The following is an 18,896-nucleotide window of genomic DNA, read 5'->3' as shown; positions in this document are numbered from 1 at the left end:
TCCAGAACAGGGCAAGCGACAAATCCAATTACCGAGCAGACTTTGTACTTCTTAAATAGTCTATTTTTGTGTTAAGGCAATCATACTATCATGTTACCAAATTTGTATTCACATCCTCTTGTTGCATTTCAGATCCTGCTCAGTCTCTTTGTGGCTGTCATCCTGGACAATCTGGAGTTGGATGAGGACTTAAAGAAGCTCAAACAGGTAGGAAGCTCTCAGTATGCAACTAAAGAGGCTAGAGAGGGGTGAAAAACATCTCTTTATAATGAAGTGTATTGTTTTGTGGGCAATGTAGTTTATAACCCCACCTTTGTGAAACCGTTCAGAGAAATACACAATTTAACGAAGATTTCTTATTTTTTCTCGTTTTAAAATCAGTAAACGAGAATGTTAAGAATAATCAATGTAATGAGGTTTTTCTTTGCCATGCTAACCCACTCAAATGGTTGATTAAAGTATTTACTTCACTCACTGATTGTTACATTTGGTTCCTTGAAGTGGTTAATCTAAACCCAGACCATTTTTATTTATTTATCTGTTTCGCAAGCTCTTCCGTGGGCAGGGACAAGGACAAAGCATTTCACTAATACTAGAGATTAGAGCAACTTCTAAGGTCAACCATATGACCTTGAGTGTTCTATTTGAGTTGTTGCAGTAAATAGGGTCTCCATTTGTCATGTGCTGTGCTTTCAGGCTTTTCAGTATCTGACTGTTTCAAGATAGATGGTGCATTGATGGTAATTTGAGTTGTTCTCAGACCTTGTGTTCTGTTTTTCTGGGGATGTAAATGTTAGAAAAGAGGCTGGTAGATATTTAGGACTAAGTTTCAATAGACATAAAACCTCATAAAAATTGTATTATTATAAGACTATAAAACAACAAAATGTCACAGATGAAAGGCTGATTTGTCTGCTGCATTCTCATTTCTGCTTGTTTGCTGCTCCACGTTATGTAAACACTGAACATTTTGTGTTTCTTCCCTGGGAGGAAACACAGGGTTGTGTTTTATGTGCTCACATGTGGACAGGGAAGTGCTTTCTTCACTCTCACCTTTTTTGAGGGCTTTTCTCGTGAGGTTTGAGTAAGTGGGCAATTCAAAGCAAAACCCTGTTATGTGAGAAAGCCGCAACTTAAACGTTGCACGGACACACAAAAAGGCATTCATTCTATATCTGAGTGGCAGAACTTTGTGAAGCATTTTCTGTCGTTAGATTACACCTAAACCATATATCGTTGTAACATCGCAATTACTGTGTGTGCATGCAGTCACATTGCAGAACGTGCAATGTCATCGAAGTGACCTGAAGCACGTCATGCTCATACATTGTGTCGTGTGATGCAAACCAAAAATGACAGTTTTCTTGTTTCCATGACTAATCTTCATAAAAAAAGTCAGTCGGATATAAACATCTGTATCCAGAGAACTGACCACTGTGCATGCAGAGTCTGTTTCCCAGAAATGTAAAAATGTAAAGTTTACAGGTGGAGCTGCTGCCTTCACAGATCATCATACCTCTCAAGGCAGACGCCGCAATTAGGCGTGTGAGTGTATTCAAGCTATAAAAAGCACCTCATCCCGGTGCTCATTAATGCTTTGGCCACATATATGGAATGTAAACAGAGCTGATGTGCCACTGATTGTTTACCTTTAGTGGCTACACCTGCAGCGCACACGGTGGAGTGTTGTGTGTGAGTCATAGGCAGCTCAAGATGGTGAGCTCTCATTTAATTAAAAGTTACAATCACGGGGCAAGTCATGAAACACAACTTCAAGCCAACAGGTTTATTTGTTAGATTTATGATGAATAGTGTGGATCCACCATGTTTCCTCCTCCTATACTCCATGTGTTTGTCAGAGCTGTCTGTCAGAGGGCAGTGGACCCAGTGTGTGATTAATGTAGGAGAGGGTTTGGATTTGAAGAAAAAGAAAGAGAAGACCACAAAAATACAAAGAACATTTTTTTAATTCAAATTTTGATTGATGTTTGTCAAAAGGGCACTGCATTTATTTTGTATAATTTCATTTATTTTTTTAAAAGAAAAAAACGCAATATATAATTTACAATAGTGTTCATCCCTACATTGGATTCAAATAAACTTTGGTTACAGATTAAAATTTATGAATGTGTATTTTTTCCAAGGCCAAATAGAGAAATATATCAAATGAAACTCCTCCGGTCAGTCTCTGTTTGTGTCCAATGTTTTACACAAATGATCTTAAGCTCACTGACATTACCAGGTTTGCACACACATGCTCACATTAACTCTGTGTGCTCTGTGTGCTCATCGCTGTCTGCCCGCTCTCAGCTTGACGGTTATTCCCCACCCACAGCTGAGTGATTAGGCGCACTGGCTGTAAAATTGCCTATTTTACAGGTGCTTCATTCACGGATACGCAGACTGACTATAAATAGACCATAGATTGTGATCACCCTCCCACAAGAGAAGGCTTCTGCAAACATTTGGCAAAAGAACCAATGACATGACTATCCTTTCTATAAGATACACACACATTGGCTAGCGATGAGAAACCAATTATAGTGCATGTGATGAATCATTTGTGTCCCTGTGTTTGATGAACGACTCCATGGAGCTGCTAATGTTTGTTATTTGTCATTAAAGTGACTTGTGTCCATGACAAGCTCTTTTAAAAAGACCTTGTAGAAAGAAAAAAATGTTTTTTTTTCAGCTGGTTGAACTGTTTTGTTCCAGCGAGTGTTATGAGTTTGGAGAGGATATCAATCAAAATTTAGAGGGAGAGTTTGACACACAAAACCCACGTGTGTATTCTCCTCCTCGAGACATTTTTTAATCCTTTCTTCTTCACACTTGGTTGAACACACAGACACTTGCTGTGTTCGAATTAATTGGAAATAATGGGACAACAAATTGGAGTCGAATAAACTATTCAAAGAGTCTGTTCATGCAAATCGTGGGATTTTTGGACTTGGTATTATTGGCAAATAAAAGAGGCTGTGTGTGGTTTTGCTGGAGAGTGGGATTGAATGCAGAAAACCAATTCATACGGTATTATTGTTGATGGTTCAATTAAGGGACGCTAATGTGTCCAAATGAGCTCATCAAGGGTGCATTTACTGTCATACAGAATAATGGATTCACATTATTAAAAGTATTCAATGACAGTGTTTCTTGACCCAACATCCCTTTCATCGTCTTGATTTATGTCTGTCAGAACAAGTGTTTGGAAACTGTTCAAACATGTCAACTCCTTTGAGGCACCTTTGTATTTTCTTTCTACCCATGAAAGATTTTGATCATACAAGACATGTGCTTACAGGTTGCTGTCGCTTGTTTGGTGCGTACGTGTCACACTGAAAAGTGACATTTGCATGTGCAGCTGAGCTTTGATTGATAAGATCCATCTGCACAGCACAGTTGAGAAAGATGATTGACCATTGTTCTAACAGTTTACTATGTATGTTGATTACTCACAGTGAGAATGTCATGTTTTATGTGAATTCTATATTATACTTGTGCAATACAGTACCATTTTTAATATAAATTAACCACTGTTTACATGTAACACATTAGGACTAAACTTACATTAAACTCATGAGTAAACGTTTATAATGAGGTACTTTATGTTATTAAAAGGAGGGACATTTTTCTCCCATCTGATCTATAAGATTCAGACTCTGGTGTTGAAAAATGAAGCCAATGCTAAAGTGAACGTTTTCTGTTTGTTTTTGTTTTACAGCTGAAATAAATGTTTACAGCCTGGTCCCGATGAACCACCATTGTTAGAGCTTCATAATACTTCTTCAGATACCAATGGATGTCACTGAGATTATGTCCATGTTTTTCAACAGTTGAGTCAGACTCTTTTTTGCAACACTTGTAGGGACATTAAAAATAATTAAACTTTCAGGCATTTTTTTTTTTTTTTTTTTTTGCATCTGCTTCACTTTTAAAACGCAAGGCCATCTCCTTCTTGTATGCAGTTTATGACTTATCATAACCCCCGGGTGCAATGGCGGGCTTATTAGCCGTGCCATGCATACAATATATTCACAGTTTTACTCAGTCAGCCTACAGATCCACTGTCCCATGCTGGGAATTCATTTTTAGTTCCAAGCATAATAGGTTTTTAAAATAGTCCTGTGAGTATGTTTTTCTGCAGCGTCAGTAGTTGCATATAGACAAGGAAATACCTGTGAGTCATAACGTATAAAATATTACACACCGTAGAGGCCAAACACTCTGTTTGGCTGCAGGTATAGGACTACCTCATGACTCAGAGCTAAAAATAGACACATGTGGTAACAACTGCATAAAAGTAAAGCACCTGTGACTGACTGCACACAGAAAAAAACTTCTATGAGCATTCTAAAGCCAAATTTAAACGCTTTAACTTTTATCGCTTTAGCTTTAACTTTTATTTTTTTAAACTGATCAGCTCAGATTGTTACCAGGCAACACATTTTGGTCGTCATCATAACGTCATCAGAACTAGTTTTATTTTTCCACCTGTCACTGTATATGAGCTACTTTCCCATCATTTTGCCTAACCAGGTGTATGTGCGTGTGGGTTTTGTGGAGCAGCAGCAGCGTGCTACGTCTGCCCATGTTGCTGATTCGATAATGACATCCTCAATAAGGCTTGTAAGCCAAAAAACATCTGTCATCATTTGTATGCTGATTTCAGTCCAGCCTTTCAGGGGAACGACTTACATCTGTCAACCCCCGACAGACCATTTGTCTTGATTAGGTGTTGTTCATCTGAGAGTCTTAACTTAAAGCGTCAGGGGGCTTGTGGGTAGCCTCATTGAACAGGTCAGCGTTCTAGCTTGTGCTGAAAGATCTAAATATCTGCTACACTGATGTTTTAGGTGAAATGTTGGAAAGTAAAACTGTTAGATTGCAATCACATCCTTAAGAGCAGCTGTTGTTGTTGCATTCAACAATTTTTTTTTTTAATATTTCCCTGCATATAAAGAGAGGTCAATAACAAGTAGAAAAAGGAAGGTAAGCAGGGATGTAGCAGCTGATTTATTCCATCATAAAACAACCAGGAGCACAGGAAGTTTCTTGATAGCACACACACACACACACACACACACACACACACACACACACACACGCACACAGATGAATGTGCGCACCAGTGCATGCGTCACTCATCAGTGTTGATTAGGATAATGCATTTATTGCGTGAAATTAGGTTTGCTAGAAATTCTTAATGAAATGAGTCCTGGGATAGGAGAAAAGTAGACAGCTGAGGAAAACGGAAGTGAAGGGAGGAAGTAGACCCCCACCCACCACCACCACCACCAACTTGCAATCACAAACATATCAGCCCCAGGGGCCGATTGCATCGACAGGGTGATTAGTTAGTTACCTTAAATGACCTTAGTTAAGCCCTGTTGGTGCAATGTGGCCCCCTGTTGTGTTTCTGCTCATTGATAATGTGAAACATGGGAAAGCTTTTAACTGCTCTTGAAATGTAATTTAGAAACATTTCAGCTTTGCAGTATAAAACGGATTGTTTGTGTGTGCTCGTGTTGCTGTTGTTGCTGCATAAACAAAATAATGAACACATTTTCACACATTTTAAGAATTAAAGTTTGCAAAGATCTGCATGCGCATACGTCAGTCTCTTAACACATGTTCAAAACTTGTCTACAAAACAAGCTTAGGGAGAAACCCGAAACAACTAGCAGTTATTGCCTCCTACAGCCTAACATTTTGAAACAGTACTTGGGCTAAGTGGGATTGTCGACAGGTCATGTATTCACAAGATTGTTGTAAAGGGATTTCCTCGTTTCAAAAAATATATATATTCTACAATTCACTTAGCAGACGCTTTTATTCAAAGCAGCATACATCAGAGAGTGAGTACAACACTAGCCCATTCATAAACTGTCACCAAAGCAGCAGGAGCAATGCGGGGTTAAGTGGGGATCGAACCCTCGACCTTCCAGTTGAGAGGCGACGACTCTACTAACTGAGCGACAGCTGCCTCTTTTTCTCATAGAGTATCATTGCGTGGTATTTCCTCTGAGATCAAAATACACTTGTAGACCAGATATATTACTTTGCAGAAATTGTGCACGATCAGTTGAAGAGAATTGTTTTGTTCCTTCATTACAGCTTTTGTACGGAGATTTGAAAGGAATATGCCAATGTGACAGATTGACTGACTGACTGACTGACTGACTGACTGACTGACTTTATTGTCCCCAATAGTGTGTTCAGCTTCAGATTCAGATTTGTACCAATGCAAGTCAGCAGATGAAACTGTTATTTTTCTGTGTCTGGAATTTTTCAGTTTGTCATGTGAAACAAAAGAAAAGCTGAAATATGGACCCCGCTTATCCACATAATATGAGTGTTATTTTCATCGCTGGACGACAACCCTGTAGGAGTATGTAAAGCTCCTGTGAGGAGTTTTAGCTGCTTATGAAATAGACTGAAACGAATATACCTCTGTGTGGGAGTCAGACGAGGAGATTAACAGCAAGCCGCCTTTGTTTATAAGATACGTGAAATGTCTGACTGTTGAGGACATGCTTTTTTGTCATGCTACAACGCTCCAATGTAACCTCTGCTGACAGGGACAGTAACGCTGCAGCTGTTTCTATGCATGCATCTGCAATGTGCAACCCAAAAAAATGCCTTTTTTTTCCATCAGAGGGAGAAAACAAGGACGAGCCAATGGCTGCATTTCATATGAAAAACGACGTCGTCTCTCCGCCTGTTGGACGTTGTTATTGCGCCGCCTTCATCTGTGGTGTCACAGGTGGGTGGGCTTTGTGATGGGAGAGAGCGATGGTGCATCTCCATCCAACAAATCATTCCTGCCCACAGAGCAACACTGCAGGAGCGAGGGGAGGTGCAGGGAGAGGGGAAAATGTTTATCCTGAGCTGCAAGATATCAACCAAATAGAAAGAGGTGTTTACCCCCGAGGGCAGTGATGACGATGATAATGTGTGTATGAGTGTGTGTGTGTATAAAAAGGAATTGTTAGTGGGGATACATTTGTGTGCACACTTTTTTTTTGTGTGCATTTTTGTATGTGTTTGTGTGAAAGTGGAAATGTGTGGCAATCAAACAGGTCCTGAGGCCAGGTAGATGAGTCATGTGGAGTACTTTTGGGAAAGTTAAAAGCACGGGCACAGAGCGAGGAAAAGCTAAAGGCATAGCTACTGTGGCTCTGTGCATAATACATGCAGACAAATAGACATTTGAATCCCTTTCCAGTTGACCACGAAAACCTCTCACTTTGACCTTTGACATTTTCTCTTTGTCTTCTTCAAAGTGTGCCATCCCTCTGAGCCGGGGTGTATTCTGGGAGTCACACTGTGTCTGCTCTTAAGGCACAGTAATGTTTTTCAACTCAGTTTGTCCTTATTGTAGCCAAAATGAGGGCATGTGGGCTAGCATTCATATTTTCTTGGTCAGTCTTAAGGTCATGTTTTATTTAGAGATGCACATGTGTTTTGGTTGAACATTGGTATCCGCTGATTTCGGTTGACAGTTACGGGCCCATCGGCAAAAAATGTGGCATGCACTAACATCAGTAGCCGCTGCTTATCTGTTGTGTTACATCAATTTAATTCTGCAAGGCTATTATGACTAAGTGCTGTTTTTTTATTGAGCAGAAGAAGTCACCTGTTGGACAAACTTTGATTGGTTACATGGTGTAACAACACCACAGGTAAGTGAACCCAAAAGCACGACTCACGACGCAGTCTTTGATGGGGGAAAAAAACAGTCTTTACTCTTGAAGAGGATACAGTCCAAAAAAGTGATCAAAGGGGAAACAAAAGGCTTGACCGCTTCTCACAGGGGTCAAAGACGAACTGGCACAGAAGGAAGGGAAGCTACAGACTAAATAGTAGGGTGAGGGGGAAGACAACGAGATGCAGCTGGGAACAATCAGGGCGGGGCAGACAATCACACAGGTGGGAAACACATGAGGGCGGGAAGTGACGGATCTGAAACGAGAGGAGAAGTTAGTGACCCAAAACAGAAAATAAAACAAGATAGAAATAAAAACAACCTAAGACCCTGAGCTGGACATGACACATGGTGAGAAAAAGTGTTGTCATGGGGAAGTATTACACCGTTTCTGAAAAAAATCAGTGACATGCTGTTTATAAGAATTACAAAGAAATAATGCATTTTTTTTTTTTATTCAAATAAACTTTTGGTTGAATTGTTATTTTCAACATCAGCTGTATTGGCCCTGATTTTAAGAATTGGGTGCATTTCTACAGTAGTTCTGGTCAAGTTCAGAAATAGTAGTGGTTGATTGATGAGCCATTTTTATTGTAGCCAGCAGATGTCTGAATGGGTCTTTGGATGGGTGACAACAAATTAGTGCACTTTAATGCTGGATATATTGCATTTTAAGAACACCAAATTTCACCTTGCCTATCCATTCGATAGATATCAATAAAAGATCTGTTATTCGCCCTAACACCAGCTGAATGTCAGCTCCAACACTTTTTCCCTGATTGAGAAATGTTGTCAAGGTGTGGTCAGTGTGGTGGGGGGCTATCCTTTGTCACATTGGCAACAATATAGCCTCATGAAGCAACGGTGTTACCATTGGTTCCATCCACATACTCTGTTATTGCACATACACAGAATCCTCTGTCCTTGGCCTTTTTTTTTTTTGAGGGCAGACCGACAACTGCCTAGGGATAGGATTTCCTCTGCACTCGCTCGAGGATAATTGTTGTGCTCAGAGATCGATTCCTGAATTGTCAGAACAAGTTTGGTCCAGTTTCAAGCTGCAAATGACAAAGAGGACTGCTTTGTTTCATAGCCTGCACCAGCTAACCATGCTGCCATCTAGTGTACGAGCTACACATGCAAAAAGTTGAATGATGAGATGTTGGTGTTCAAGGATTTATGGCTCTACCAGACAGATGTGTGTGTGTGTGTTAATGATTGCCTCTGTGTGCGGCAGAGGTTCATGTACGCATCAATTGGGATCTGAAGGCGTATAATGCATGACTTCTCTCTCCCATCCCCAATTTATTATCAGTTTAACCGACATGTTTTCGAGGGGGATCTCAGTAACAACATGAACATCCTTAAGGAAACACTGTGGGGAGTTCCAGCCGCCACAGACAGATGGTGCGATGTGACACAGAGGTAATCAGATTGCTGCCCCCAGCGTGTCAGGCTTGTCAAAACCGGCGTGGAGAGACGCATGGCGCTGACAGTGTGTGGTCGGCTGTTGAGTTGCGTCTATCTTTTTGCTCCATATTTGTCAGTGAATGTGGCATTGATGGTGAGAGATCAAACAGGAGTAGGAGGAGGGAGGAGGGGGGATGAAGGCAGTGAAAGAGGTAAAATAAAAGAGTGGAGAAAAAGGAGGGATGTTTTTTTTTTGGGGGGGGGGGGTGTAGATGATGCTTTGGAGTAGTCACCGTTCCACAGCTGTGACAGGAAACTTCTCTTTTCCTAACGCCTGAGAGAGAATGATAGTGTTAATCAGGGAAGCCTTTGTGCCTTTCTGACGGTCCTACTCAGCAGAGCAGGTAACGGCTGATGAGCCTCCCAGCTCCACCAGCATGCCAACTCCAAGCACCTGAAAGAGTAACCCTGCATTCATGGGCTGTCGGAAGCAGACAGAAAAATTAGTTGCCAAGTTGGAAAATGTACAAGAACACCTGCTCAAGTTGGAACATCAACTCAGAAACTCGGGAAAGAATTAGGTGCCCAAGTTGTCGACTTTGACGTCATCTCATGGATGTTTGAAGATGTTTTGTTAATGTGAAGATACTTTTTTATTAAGTCACATCGTGCACACCAGCTTTTTACTCAAATATAACTTGTAACAGGGACGTTCCACACATCTTCTTCGTAGCACCCGCGCTGTTTGTTTGTTTGTTGTTATAAAATTTCGACTTTCCGACTTGAAAGAACACACTGAAGTCAGGACAACGTCTTCCCAACTCAGAAAGTGAGACCAGCAGAGGAGCACATGAGTGCAGCACAAGACTGAGTACTGAGAGAGAAGCAAGCATGCAGACAGGCAGAGTGGGAGCAGAGAGGGAGGGAGGGAGGGGTCGTCACAGCATGTGTTTGCATTTGGGTCGCCGTGTTTTTACACGTGCAGTCGTGCAGGCTCTCGCTAATTCATTCACACCTAGAACTGAATGTACATTTTTGTGGAGCAGAATTTAGTTTGATCAAATGAGTAATGGAGTGGTTGTGCTGTGGCTTCCTACCAAGGATTTCATTATTTATGAATTAAACTAAAAGCCTGTCCTCCATTTACATGATTAAAGGACAAAAGTCACATTTGGGGATTTAGTGGAGGAGAAGAAAGGCGAGGAAGATGGAAGAGGCAGAGGAAAGAGGAGCGTGTTTCTTAGAGGTTCCAAAAACAATGTGCTCTTACTTTTAAAATGTCACCTTCAGTTTTGTATTGGACGACACTCCAGGTCCTGTGCCCATGGTACTGTATGTTTGAAACCTAGCATTAACACACACACACACACACACACACACACACAAACACACACCAAACATACTCGCATGCACAATCAAACACTGTCAGAACATTATCTGCATTTAAAATGACTTGTTTGTTGCGTGTTTGCTCTTGGCTGCAATCACAGATAAATTTTGCTCAGAGAGTAAATGTGTCTTTTCTGTAAACTCACCACTTGAGTATATAATCCTGTAAACAGATGGTGAGGAACAAAAAAGAAAAGATATGAAGCAAAAATGGAGGAAAACAAGGGACCTTTATACAGCCTTATTAAAGCATTTTCATTCTTAAAAGCACTGGCTTAGATATAGATTGAACAGGGACGACTAAGCAAATAGTAACAAGTTGCAACCTGTTGATTTGTTCAGTTTCAGAGTAAATGTCTCCAATGATGTGTCGGATTAAATGTAGATGAAAACAAAGATTTCATGGTGCTTGACTAGATACAAAAGTGTTTTAGTGGATATTTTCTGAAGTTGTAATTCATCGTTTATTGAAAAGAAAAAGTGAAAACATTTCATGACCCTTTTTTTAAAAGCTAACTTTATTTTCCATGTGTACACTTTATTGAGAGCATTGAATGGAGGCAGGCAGGGAACATGTGGAATGAAAAGGGGAATGACACCTGACAAAGGGTTTGCAGCCAGGCATGCTGCCATTCAGGGAATCAAATTAGCGCCTGCCACCTGCCAGACACAGGGGCAAGATTTCAGGCCACCTGCCACAACTGCATACAGGTTTTCATCATATTTATAGATGTGGTTTAATGTTTAAATGACACAGAGTTTGGTTGAGTGTTATGTGGGAAATCTGTATAAAATAGTGTTATTAACTCAGTGTTTATTCTTTTAAATCATTTTACATAGATCTTAGAAGATGCAGACTTAAACACATTGTCCAGTGGAAATGTTCAGTGACCTGCCAACGTGTTATGTAAGCAAAAAAAAAACTATTTTCAGACGTGTTTGACATAAATGTATGGCAAGAGCTTTAACCACATGCCTCCAGACATCATCACAGCACAAGACCTGAACACAATCCCCCCAGATATATAGTGCTGGATGTTGATGAATGATATATCTGCAGTTGTTTTGGGTGTTGGGGGTAGCTAGCTATTAGAGGTTTACAGGCTGTGTGGCTTTACAGCAGCTCCATAGCACGGCTCATTACTCAGCTAATGAGAGGAGAGGGCGACCCCGCTGACTCGCTCTCAGCTCTTCCACCCCTGGGTGTTACAGCTCGACTGGCCCCGAGGCCTGGGGAACCCAACCAAGACCGAGGGAATGTAGAGTGTATGGACAGGGACCACACATGCTTATACTTTTAATATTTTAAAGCTGTTTTGTGCCTTCGATGTAGCAAACTAACTAACTTACTGAATGATTGATTACACATAAAGTCAGGCTGGGCAGTCTGTGATCACACATGTACATGCTCTCACACATCCACAGCTGTTTTCTGGTGATGTTGGTGAATGGCAGGCTCTGATGTCTGAATGGTAAAATGCAGAAGACCGTTCATACCCTCCTGCAGACACTCTGGGAGTGTGTGTGGGCAGCAGTTGTGTGGGCGGCTGCTCATCAGTTCCTCGTTGTTCTGGTGGCTACTAACACAGATATTCATTCTTTCTCTTTTCAAGCCTCTGAGGCACTTTTACTGGTCTGATCGGAGAGTTGAGAGGAATTAGACATATAACGAGTATTTATTGGCATACTGAGTCAACAACTACTGCTTGTGCTTTTTATGCTAAAAGGCACAGATGAGAATTTTTCAGAGAGGTCAAAGATTTTGACTTTTTCTTTTTGTACAGACATAGCTCTGATTTGGGTGTGTTTTTCTCACAGTTGTTAAAAAGCTATGAGGTAATTTTGAACTTGTTGCTGCCTCAAATTCGGATAAAGGGGTGTGTTTGCCTACTTGCAGGTCAGCTTGAAGCATAGCATGTTTGGGTCATATTACAGTGTTTCCCCTACCATTAGATTCCCCTCCCCCCCCCCCCCGAAGGTCAAGTACTAAAAAAAAAAAATAAAGATTTATTTTTGGGCTTTATGGTCCTTTATTGTAGTGATATGATAGTGGATAGAGTCTGAAATCAGGGAAAGAAGTCATTTAAGGATACCTTTCCGATAGAAAAGGACAGCTGTCATTAAAAGTAACGCATGAACACCAAGATTCCTTCAAGTGTTTGTGTCGTCGTGTCGCCATGTCGGCATGTCGGCTTGTCCCCCCCCCCCAACGCTGTAACCTAGGGGAAACACTGTATTAGTATTAGAAAGTCTTCTGAGAAAGCCTAAAATGCGGCTGAGGTATTGGCAGACGTGCCAGTCGATGTTCATTTTTCAAAAAAAGTAGCTTACAATGTGGTAATATGTATCATGAATGCCAAATACTGCTTAAGAGCTGCAAAGAAGAACGGATTTTGGGTTGATTAGCTTGTCACCATTGTCAACTCCAACAGTGAAATGCTAGCACAGAGTGTACAGCTGTAGAGATGTTCCTCGCGACGTAGTCCTCGATCCTTGATTAATTCCTTAATACAGTTAATAGAACACTCATTAAACAGTCACACTGAGCACACTTTATTTAACGTTTCTAAACACAGGATCACAACGTCTGCAGGTAAACGGTGTCAGATTGGTTTGCAGAGTGCTGCTAACGTTAGCAGTGCTAGCACCACCAACCCTCTGCCCGTCTTGCTGGTTGACGGCCACATGCCTCTGGTGGTTACGTCTTGCTCTGGCCGATATGTCAGTTTCAAATGGCAAATACAATTTAATCTTCATTTTCTAGATCAAAACACTCTGCACTAAGAGATGCTATACGTCCACTGTGCTTGTCGACATCCGGGTAGTAGAGTACTAACGCAGTGTGGCAAAAGCCGTTGAGCGGAGGGACACAACCGCTAGGCCGAACTGCCGCTAACGTTAGCTCAGCTTGTTTCTAGCTGCTCAGATTCTCTTAAGGAGAGTCTTGTCTGGTCCTGCAGCTGTGTATTAAAGCTGCTTCAGTATGACAGCCTGAATGTCTTCTATGGTACCAACCTTGTAATATGAAGGCATGAAAAGTAAATGCACTAGTAAGTAGTGCATTTTTCAGGAGTTTTTTTTCCATTCAAAAAAGTTTTTCGCACTTTTTTTTTAAATGCCATCATCCCTGCTGGTTTTCATTCCACATGGTATTAGACTCTTCAGCAGCTCTGAGACCATTTTAATGCTGACCACTTTATCTCCTCCCTATGCACCCCACTGAATTATGGCTATGACTGAACTTGGTCTAATGCTGCTGATGGCCAGCATTCCTTTTTTTTATTTTTTTTTTATTCTTCTCTCCTTCAGCGTTGGTCAGGTAAGCTGCAGAAATCCCAGACGGAAAGCTCCCCAGCTCAGCCGAGCCTGAAATTGGCTTGAATGGAGGGGGAAGCAGCGGCAGGTCACCTGAATGGGTCTCAAGGCAAAAAACATTAGTCTTGGCTCTATTGTTACACCAGCATACACTAAATCTCCTTTGTGGCAAGCCACACACTGCTTTTGATTTATAACCCATTGACTTTGGCATAAAGAGGAACACCAGAGACATATTCATACAGTAGGTGAAATGTACATATGAGTCCCATGCACAAACACACACTAAGTAATAGATCATACCCGCGGACCCCCCGTGTTTTTTGGAAACGCAGGACCATTAGCTATTTATTTGAGCTGTCTTTGGGTTCACCTGGCAGCAGTCAAATATAATCTCAAAACTCTGTTTGGACGTCCACACACTTCTCTCTTCTAATAGGAAGAAAGAATCTCCTCAGTCTAAAATTTCTGGGTACTTTTGTTGGAAACGCAGCTACAGGCCGCAAAGGGCACGCTCCATAGTAAGTCTCAAATGTGTAACTGCATATTAAATGATGTTCTTGTGTATTTATTAGAGCCAGTCTTTCCTCTTGTATGATACAGTGACACGTAAAACCAATAATCTGTAGAAAATCGATCTCGCTCGTGTGCTCTTCTCCTGAGCTCTTGCACGTCTTATCGATCTCATGTATTGACCAGATGGGAAGGCCAAGGACAATAGTGATTTATGGCAGCTTACTTGTGAACCCACTCAAATCTTTCACAGATAAGCCTTAAGCGGTGTCAGTGGTAAGGACACTTTTATTTTACTTTTGACATTATTAGCCTCCTGGACATCCTCTGCTGATTTGTAAAGCATCATATCACTTCTTCAGATGAAAAACATCTTATTGGTTCACGGTGGAGTGGATTCTGATTTGCTTTCCTGGGGTAAATTGGAATTAAATTCAGTGCCTTCTCATTTATTTTCACAGTAGGTGGGTTCCCAGATGCAGCATATAAATAAATAAACACATAAATTGAAGCACATGAAGAAGTGTGCATCACTCACACATAGTAATCTTTTAATGCGAAAAATATTTAAAGCATTTTTATTTTTTTTTATATCAAAGTGTGCTCCTGTCAGTTTCTTTTCTTTTTTTCCTGGGAAGTAGAAAGGAAGGAGATCAGAGAGGGAAGGAGGCAATGAACAGAGTCTAATGTTAAAACCAAGTAAGAGCGGCCGTGCAGTGTTGTATAAAAGATGCGGATTGATGCTCTCTTTGACAGGAGTGAGCAGACTCTTTTTTTTTTCAACGGTAGAAAAAAGTTAAGAACAATGGATAGCACAGAAAGTTTTGCTGTAACAAGACACTGCTGCAGATAAGGGCCTGAAGCCTCGGATAAACTGTGCATCTCGCTGAGTTGGCCCAATTGATTAGGACCTCTGGGAACAGTATGGCCCATATTAATTCTACACTGTGTGTGTGTGTGTGTGTGTGTGTGTGTGTGTGCGTGCGTGTTTTTGTGTTTACGTGTTTGTTGTGCATGCTCGTTTGTAGACATTTTGTTTGCGTGTGTTTTGCTTGCTGGGAATTTCAGCAACCAAATGTAAAGTTACTATATAAGATGACTGCAGCACTTTCTACAAGTTTCACACAGAGAGCTGCAGCACTAAAGGAGCTGAACACATTTTTATTTTCATTTTGATGTGGGAATAGTCTTAAGACAGTGATTCATTTAATCCACTATCCACTCGTCTGGTTGTTTTTATGCCTCGAAACATGTTGTCTCCTACTTATTTTTCCATGTGGGTTCCTCTTTCTCTCTTTTTCTGTTTCCCTCCATCTCTTCATCTCTCCATCCCGCGTCTATCTTGGGATTCAGAATATAGACAGAAAGCCTAGGCAAGCAAATACTGGTGCATAATTCTGTCTTCACAGCATGCCACTCACCACTCATCCCACTCGGTAAAATAGACGCTCCTATATTTCAGTCTTTTTTGGGAAAAAAATAAAATAGATGGGCAGATTTCCATCCCCTCCATTGTCAGGTTTCTCCTTCCACTGGCTGTTACCTCCTCAATATGAGGGGCCGTTCCAGTCATTCAAGGACTTGCAGTCAGACGAGCGCTGACAGAAATTCCATTGCACATGGAAAGTGTTTGCATTGCAAGACAGAGAGACGCTCAAAACGCGTGACTGACGGAGAAAAATTCCGCCAGCCCAGTCAATATGTCTCACAGCGGTTCCCTGCTCTGCATGATAAGCTGCCACTCACCATCGCTCCCTAATCTGTAATGCATCAAGGGTTATCTCCAGGCACCCAGACAGAGAATACCTGCAAGGGAATTTCACCCAGCCTCCCCATATGTAATTAAATGGAAATAATTGGTTCCATTTCCCTTTGTCATCTGTTTTGTTTCACCAGACTGCACATGTGCAGGCTGTTCTGTCTCAACCTTTATTTTACGTTTTGTCCATTAACCACTCCAAAGTAATCTTTTCTTTTTCTTTTGTTGCCTTCTCCATTCTTTTCTGAAAAGTAAGTGGGATCTCATGCTAAACGTGGTTGTCTGTGCACTGTGTGGTGTGATTGTGTGTTGTAGGTAAGTGTTCTGCTGCCATCATCAGGCAGAAACATTAAGCTGCACTCATCAAACCCTGATAAAACCTTTCTCTTGTAAAAATCAGGCTAAAGCTCAGCCTTCCTCTCCTGAAATACCATGGGTAACTTCACACAGTTCTGTACAGTAACTGCTTCCTTCTTTCCCTTTAATATCTCATTTTAATCCCTCTCTTCTACATTTTCATCCAGTGGCTGACTCCCCCTTGCATCTTATCGTACTCTCTGCTCTCTGCCTTAACTTGCTCTTTTTCTCACTTCTTCTAGCTCAAGCAAAGTGAAGCCAACGCTGACACCAAAGAAAAGCTCCCTCTGAGACTTCGGATCTTTGAGAAGTTTCCCAACAGGCCTCAGATGGTGAAGATCTCCAAGCTCCCTTCTGATTTCACTGTTCCCAGAATCAGGTACACAGTCAAGTTATACAGCATCTTAATCAACCTAAATGTTTGTTTTGATGCTAAAGGTTGTTAAGGCCCTGCTGTATAACCACTATATATTCTTATTTTATTTGCGCTCATATGTATGCTCTTCTTGTCTTTATACCGCTGCACCACTTGAATTTCCTCACTGGGGATCAATAATGGATAATATTTTATTTTCTATTTAGAACGTCTTTTGGTCAAAGTCATCTCTATAATCATGCTTTGTCACTTCTAACCCCCCCCCCCCCATTCCCTGCTGGCCTGCACTCACAGGACTAACCGAACCTGAGCACAGTTTCCTCTTGAAGCCTTCATAAAGTCGCAATGAAACACATAAATGGCTCTACGTGATCATGAAGCCTGCTTAGGTTACAAGACAGATCGACTCAAAAAATAAAATAATAAAAGGCAAGCGCAGTCGAGTCCGCATCCGCACATCGGAGAACAACTTTACTTATTTTGTGGCTTATTTTGAGTCATTTAGGTCAGATACAGTCATAACACTCCGGGATGTCTCGATAACTGAAGGCTGGTGCTTGTGCTCGTGCATGAACTGTACCGTGCAGGAGCACACCTCTTCCAAGTGTACCAGGGCCAAGAAAGTGTAACAACATGGAGACCAACAGGCACTATGGTTGCAAAACCTGGATGCATTTTTCGGCATTAACTCCATATGCCTTTAGGGAAAGTACCAGAAGAGTACATTTGATACCTGCTTGTGGTAGAACCAAATGTACTCTGCCAGAAAAACAGTTATAATCTGCAACACATTCTATTGTATCTTGTGCAGTTTTTAGCAGGAGAACCTAACTGTGTCCAACAAAGTAGACATAATCAGTTTAATCATTTAGTTGCTGATTAGTGCACAGAGAAGTACTTCATTCCCCCAGAATCCCCCCCTCCCCTGCAGCCCATCTGCCGGGCCACTGCAGCAAAGAGCTTCCCCTGACATAATCTGCAGCAAGAATATGCACCATGATGGTCTGGCTATATTATAGCCTTGTTAACACTTTGAATACCTTCAAACACATAGATTGTTACAGTAGGAAAGCATGCATCACAATTCAATGTTTCATGTGTATATTCTTTTGTTGTGCACTTCAGGGAGAGTTTTATGAAGCAGTTCATTGATCGACAGCAGCAGGACACCAGCTGTTTGTTCCGACGTCTCCCCTCCGCCTCATCCTCCTCCTGTGACCACTCCAAACGCTCCGCCATCGAAGACAACAAGTACATCGATCAAAAGGTACTTTCACATGATTGTTCTCTCTTACTCACACCTGCTCTGTCTCTTCTACACAGAAAGAGGATTAAAAGGTAATAACTTTTCTTATTGCTATAGACACAGGAGATAGATCACAGCAATAAGAATTACAGCAGCAGTGTTTTTGATCTTCATTGAACAAACTGCCAAGAAATGGACTCTCACTGTTTGCTCTCTCAGCTTCGCAGGTCAATTTTTAGTATCCGAGCTCGAAACCTGCTGGAAAAAGAAACTACTATCAATAAAATCCTGCGGTAAGAACACAGCTACACCTCCGAAGTAAGCTTTGCTTTTGTGAAATGTAGGTACAACTGAGATTATTTAGGTCGACTTTTATCTTTCATAAACATTTCAACAGTCAGGTCAAGGCCTCATGTACGCTGGCTATCCTCCGAGAGGGCAGCCCGGGTTCAAATCCGACCTGCAGCTTCTTTCCTGCATGTCATTGCCCACCCTGGTTTCCTATTTTATCCACTGTCCTATCAAATAAAGGCACAAGAGTCCAAACATATCCTGTATATGCGTCCCCCTGTGGACAAAGTGGTGTGTCTTATCTCTTTGCTGAACTTGTCCTGTACATGTTTAGGTAGTAGAAATCCTATCCTGCTTTCTTTAATCAGTCAATCGTTCAACTAATTGTAAATATTTGATTTGGAAAATGTACCAAAAAAAGTCTGTTTCATCTGTTTTGTTAACTTGTCATCTTGTATGACACCTACGCCGTAGAAGCAGTTATGAACATTCAAACATCACCATATATAAATGGTCCATCTTATCGCTTATGGTC

The 18,896-nt window shown here is 41.3% G+C and overlaps 1 protein-coding gene across 2 annotated transcripts in view; it reads left to right on the top strand.

Moving 5' to 3' along the window:
• The window catches only part of nalcn (sodium leak channel, non-selective), a 76,518-nt gene that overhangs the window by 40,838 nt on the left and 16,784 nt on the right, over nt 1–18,896 (top strand). For both annotated transcript variants that reach the window (XM_020633941.3, XM_020633940.3), the window contains 4 exons: nt 133–207; nt 16,691–16,827; nt 17,950–18,091; nt 18,290–18,363. In XM_020633941.3, coding sequence (XP_020489597.2) covers nt 133–207; nt 16,691–16,827; nt 17,950–18,091; nt 18,290–18,363 — 428 coding nt within the window. The remainder of the gene's footprint in view (nt 1–132; nt 208–16,690; nt 16,828–17,949; nt 18,092–18,289; nt 18,364–18,896) is intronic.

The sequence above is a fragment of the Labrus bergylta genome, chromosome 13 (genome assembly GCF_963930695.1).
Source record: "Labrus bergylta chromosome 13, fLabBer1.1, whole genome shotgun sequence".
Taxonomy (NCBI): Eukaryota; Metazoa; Chordata; class Actinopteri; order Labriformes; family Labridae; genus Labrus; species Labrus bergylta.
The sequence above is the reverse complement of the archived record's forward strand: the minus strand, read 5'-3'. Positions and strand labels throughout refer to the sequence as shown.